Here is a 6,000-nt window from a genome sequence, read left to right as displayed (position 1 = left end):
AATGGTAATGAGAGAATGAGTCAAAAAAAAAAAAGCCACAACCAAGAAAGCAAAAGTCAGACTGGTTTAAACTACATGGGGAAACTAAATTTTTGAAGGAACTGAAATTCAAAACTTTCAAAATTATTTTGTTGCAGATAAAATCTGAGTTACAAAATAAAAAATTAAGCTTCTTTCAGTAGAGAGGTTTTGTAGTATTAAATTTTGGTAACATTGAAACTTTCATATGCCACATGAATGTCCACAATTAATTTTTATCTCTTTAGTCTTTGGACCCTGGAGCCCCATCTACTCCCCAGTCATCTGCAAGGGGCTAGTTACCACCAGAAGCTTTGTTAGTTCAGTATCCATCCAGGGTATGGATAAACTGGGTAAGTCAGGACCACAGCTACCACCAGCTGAGCTTCCATCTATGTAATTTCTATGTGAAATGTCAGTGTAAAACTGTTTCGTCCTAAAAGTTAAAATCATCTAGAGTTTGGTGCAGAAGTTGTAATGAAGTAGATGAGTAATAGGGCTAATATACTGTAAGGAATAGAGCTAAGTAAAGGAACCAGGCAAATAGAGGCTGATAGAGGTACCTGGAGAGGTGGGGCCAAGAGGCACAAAATGGATGGGAAGTGAGCGAGGGTAACTAATGTTCAGACGATAAGGCATAAAGAGGCAGTGACAGGCATGGAAGCAGGAAATGTGATCACTTTCCTATAATCAGGAGCTTATGTATCCATTGATTTTAGGCAAAGAATGGGGCTGAAAACAAAATCCAGTATATTGATGTAGCTTTTGGCAAAAGCAAAGGTAGATAAAATAATTTGATTTTTGTTGCAATATAAACATGGTCTGATTCTGAATTTTAGTTTCTAGTCTTGCCTACACCACCTTGAAATTGCTCATATGAGGATAAAGAAAAGGGGAGAAATGAACAGGGAAGGAAAGGTTATCTGTTTTGTTAAAAGTACTACTATTACAATTTATTTCACTGAAAAACTTGGAGGGAACTGAAAACCAAGTTTTACCATAAAGGAGTAGATTAAATGAAGACTAGCCACAAGTTTTAGCTGCTTTTTTTCTTTTCTGTGTAAAATGATGGCTAATATTTGTGATGGAGTATAATTGGGAGGCTTTTAAAAATAGTTTAAATGTTATTATCTTTTATATATAAAATAGTGGCAACTATAGAAGTGTTTTCCTAGTTCTTCTACTGGTTTAATTGTGCAGCTTTGAGCAAATCAGTGAAATCTTTAATGCCTCAGTTTCCCCTTCTTGATATACTGTAAAATTAATCCCTTAGAGTGCCATGTAGTTTAATTCAGTACTTTTTTCAAGTCGTGCTTCTTCAGGCAGAAATACAATCTGTTGTTTTAATTGATGTATCTTAGCTTTCCTTCAAAACTTTCTGCCCAAAACCTGTTTTATTTTTCTTAAGTGTTTGAATTAAGAGCAACTTGTTGTGCCTTTGATTCTTAAGTGTGCAGTGTGCAAAGAGTAGTAATCTCTTTTATGTGTTTGCTGAAGCACGCTGATTTGTTTCCACTTGTTCCTAGCTGGCTGGTGTTAGGACCCAGAAAAGAGACAGCAGCAACGTGATATAAATAGAGTACCAGAATGGGACAAAGTTTGAGGAGAAAGTATGACATCACTCGGACTTTCTCTCCACCCAAAAAGATCTGGGATGGAGGTGCAAATGTGAGCTGGACAATTGAGGAGTTAGCAACTCTTTTCAGTTCAGTTTCAGAGGAATAGTGAGAGTTACATGCTCTATGTGCTACAAGGAAGTACGTTTTCTTGCTTGCAAAACTAAAACTGGCTTCAGATCTCTGACAATATGAAAGTAATTTGAAAGGAAAACGCAACCATAGGAAGAAAGTTGAAAACAAGATCTTTTCTTTTTGGCACAGATTGTAACAGAAATATTTGACTTCTTTCCATGGAACAGTACAACTTTTGGATCTGATGCACATTTCTTTTAATTTTCCTCCAATCACAGTAATTTATTTAGAGTTAAATGAAGAGATCAAAGTGTGAAGCAAATGAACACTACTTAAAGGTTTGGAAGGATATTTTGCTGTCACTGAAGGAATGGACTTTTTGAACCTTCATGGAAAATGCATCTTTTAATACAAGAAGTAGCAAAGGAAAACTTGTGATTGAAATCTTATAGAAATTAGATTTCAGTTTTACCTTTAAACTGAAATAGACCATGGAGAACTTATCATCTCTGCTCTCTTGTCATTATTCTCTGCTGATTTTATTTCAGTACAAATATCAGGTAATGTTCTGAATATGGTCAGTATTGAGCTATATTTGGATCCCTCTTTGGAAGTTTTGCCTCACTGTGTCTCATTATGTTATGTTTTATGTGCAGGTGTACGGAAACTATTCCCAGTTACCCAAACACCCAGGTAAGGAATGTTCTATTTGCATTTTATGACAATGTGCTTAAATGTTTATTTGCTTTTTTGGTTTGTATTTTTTAATTTTCTTAGTAGCTCAAAAAAACTGTGATCCTATATTTAATGTCAACTACATATTAAAAAATGTAATAGTCTGAAGTATCAGACTGTACCTGTCATTTTAAATTCAGTAACTTACCTTCTGAAAATTCTGTGCAGAATGGAGAAGAATGGTTTGCATTTGACAGATAGAAAATACAAACTGTTTGTTTTAGTCCTTTTTTTGAGCATGACTTTTTGAATCGGACCTTTACTCAGCCTCTTTTCTTTTTCCCCTCAATGAGTTCAGCATTTTCAATTCAGTGATTTACAGTTAGATATGCCAGCTTGTGTACTTTGCTGTAGTTTTGCATGGCTTCAAGTTGTCTCCCCTCCTCCTAGTCTTCATGCCTCAGTTTAAATTGCTTATAGACCATATTAAGGATCTCTCAGATGTTTTCAGTGTAGAAAAAACTTTCTTAAAGCTTACTTGGGGTCTGTGTGTAACTGCAGAATTCTTCTGGTTTTATATAAATAGTTTAACCTCAAGCCTCATGGTGGTGTACAAGTACAATTTTACTGCTTTAGCAGTGCATGTATTGCTTTGTGCTTTAAGTTTTAACCATATGTAATTATTTTCAAACAAAATACAGTGCGATGTGGCAAAGCCATGTTGTCTGCTATTGCAGTAGATTCACCCCCATTAGTTGCTTTTGTTCTGCCTTCACTAGAAAGCAAAGAAGTATAGTCTCATTTTCTATAGATGAGGATCACTGGCTTCTAGCTGAGGAAATGGGGTGGTGGTGGGGGGAGCTTCCCACATTAAAGGTGTATGTTACACAACACCTATTTTGTAATATAGTGTGTGTATGAGTAATGCTTTCTGAATTGGAGCTGGACTTGTAAAGAGGTCCTGTGATTGTCCTAAACACAGCGTAGTTACCTATTGAAAGGATATTGCCTTGAATGCAACTAATACTTGGAACAGGTATTTGTTTTTGGAGATCTTCTGAAGGCTGATTGGCTGGTAGTGGGGCAACAGTGTGGCTTTGTGTAGTTTTGAACTGGCAGCTGGGAAAGCCATGGGCATGTGGGTCTAGGCAATTCACTTTGCTGCATGTATGTTTTCCTTCCAATTATTTTTGTGCATTTTTGCAACCTTTTAAATGTAAGCTCCTTAAAATATAACTGCTTCTTAGGAGTTTGATGCCAGCTTTGGCGTTGTTGCTATGCTGCTCTTACTGCTAATAATAAAATTCTTGTGCCACGTTATGACAGAGGTTTTTTGCATCAAATTATTTTCTCCCTGGATTCTTCATTTCTATTTGTCTCAATATTTTTTTCTACCACCTCTCTTAACTTCAATCCTTTTTCTATTTTGATACATAAAGATGTTAGTGGGAGCAAGAGATATTTGTATATAAGCACACTGTGAAACAGCAGGCATGTTCTGTTCTCTGTGGAGTGGAATTAGTAGTTTGATTAAAGTCAGATAGAGGTATGTTAGCACAGGTAGCCTGTGTGGATGCTCTTAATAGCATAGCAATTTATAACTTCCTTTAGCAGCAGTCAGAATATGTTTTTTGAAGATAGAACTTAAGCACGTGTGCAGATGTAGTTTATGTGAATGCAAAAACCCTTGTTCCTAGATCCTGTTTCCTTGACATGCTTTGTCATGCTCAGCTTAGTTGAGTTTGGGTTGCCTGGAACTTCTAGTCTGGGTTTTGTATATGCTTATTCTGTGTCGCTATTTGCTTATGTTGGCAGTACCCTTCTCCTTTTGTTAGCAGTCGTGCCTTTCTCTGTGTCTTCCAAATATTTAAAGGAAAGGTATAGGCATAGAATCTCATCTATTTCTCTGAAGACATCCCCATCTGTGGTAAGACAGCTTCAAACACTTCTAGTCAAGTAGGCCAATAGTAGATCCTGGTCAGTTATGAATCATTTGTTAGATATTGTTTAGGAACAAAAATACCTGGGAACTTCAGTTCCTTGAGTCTGAGAGAGCTGAGTTACCTATGAAGGAGGCAGGAGCAGTGGTACTATGCTATAAAGGCTAAATACTCTCCCATGCTCTCCCTTCTCAGTGCTTTGTGCTATCCATGGTGTGTTTAGAACTTTGAGTAATGTTTTGAAAGTCTTGAATGATTTAACTGTTACTTCAACAAGTGCAATCCGGTACAGTAACAGGGATTTATTCAGAGATTGTTGCACATTTTAAGTGCAGTTAAAATAAAAATCAGTTGAGCTTTAAAACCAAATTTTTTGCAGTGCTCAATCAGATAGTTTTAGTCTACTCTGCCATTTTGATCTGTCATCTTGCTTATGTGCTGTACTTGATTTACATAAAAACCTTGGCTAACTATTGACTTCCCTTATTGCTTTCTTCTGTGGCAATTTAACTGCACTCCTTGTTTGCTCTTACTTTAATAACCTTTTCATCTGTATTTCTTGACAGGGTTCAAAGTTCTCGCATCAGCTTCCCACTACTGGCCATTGGAAGATGTGGATGGAATTCATGAATTTCGGGATACAAATGGAGGTAGATAAAGGATTCGTTGACAGTGGCAATAACATAAGTATTTGTGGCAGTCTGTAAGCAGAAAGGGATCAGAAGAAATGAAAGGGGTTAGGTTTTGTACCACAGCAGTTGAGATTCTTTTTTTTCAGTTGATGTTTTTGCAGTGCTCCAGTGTCCAAATGATAACGTATTTGTGAACTGATTTTACAGAGTATTCTCAGATGTTTTATGAGCTGTCTACGCATTGTTAAGGTTATAGAGAGAAAAGTTTTATGATGCAAAGAGTCATTGAAATCACGTTGTTGTTGGTTGCTTTGGTACATGCTAATACACTCAGTGACTGAGATAGCTGGATATGCTGGCAGTGAAGTGCCTGCTGCTTTTTTGAAGGAGTTAAGTGCCTGAATTCTTCATGCAGTTTGAAAATTCCGTGTACCATCTACAGAAAGAAAAGTGCAAGTTCTTATCTGTATACTGACCCACTTCTGTCTGCTTGTGGGTATTCCCTTAAAAGCAGTATTGCAGCATTAGTACAAAATTTTTTTTTCAGTCGGACAAAATAAAGATAGTTTTGGTAAGACAAAACTTTCAGTGATTTGAAAAAGTCAGTTGTCAGGACCGCAGGATCCCTGAGGGAATGGTATTAAAAAGCAGTTCGGTTGGATTTAGCAGTTTTCTGGTTCTGATGTTTCACATCAGTACCAAAAAGGGTAGTGGAGGTTTTCTGGGGATGTGCAGGTGATGTAATTAATGGAACTTTGACCAAACCAGTGTATCCGATTGCAGCGTTATGGGTTTGCAGGGCCATTCCTTTCAGATGAAGTTTTCGGGTATGCTCTGTCTCCTTTTGAGACTCAAAGGTCCCTTAGTATTATTCATGTGGAGTTCTTATTCTCTTCTGACATTTTAGCCAGTTCCAAGTTTGGTTGATGTATGTTCCCCGGTATTTTCTACACTATGGCTACCACCTTGGCAGTAGAGCTACACAGTTTTGTACTTGTGCGAGGGGTAGGCACTGTACTACTACTGGTGACTGCAATATCTTTA

At 37.1% G+C, this 6,000-nt stretch overlaps 1 protein-coding gene across 3 annotated transcripts in view; it reads left to right on the top strand.

Moving 5' to 3' along the window:
* Positions 1 to 1,458: 1,458 nt before the first annotated feature.
* The window catches only part of ADGRD1 (adhesion G protein-coupled receptor D1), a 140,557-nt gene continuing 136,015 nt past the window's right edge, over positions 1,459 to 6,000 (top strand). For all 3 annotated transcript variants that reach the window (XM_061466146.1, XM_061466147.1, XM_061466145.1), the window contains exons 1-3: positions 1,459 to 2,269; positions 2,366 to 2,402; positions 4,891 to 4,974. In XM_061466146.1, coding sequence (XP_061322130.1) covers positions 2,201 to 2,269; positions 2,366 to 2,402; positions 4,891 to 4,974 — 190 coding nt within the window. In that variant the 5' untranslated portion in view covers positions 1,459 to 2,200. The remainder of the gene's footprint in view (positions 2,270 to 2,365; positions 2,403 to 4,890; positions 4,975 to 6,000) is intronic.

Source organism: Pezoporus flaviventris, unplaced genomic scaffold (genome assembly GCF_033815535.1).
Source record: "Pezoporus flaviventris isolate CSIRO_AGI_PZ_B2104156 unplaced genomic scaffold, CSIRO_AGI_Pfla_v1 ptg000041l, whole genome shotgun sequence".
NCBI lineage: Eukaryota > Metazoa > Chordata > Aves > Psittaciformes > Psittacidae > Pezoporus > Pezoporus flaviventris.
This window is presented reverse-complemented; position numbering and strand designations above follow the sequence as displayed.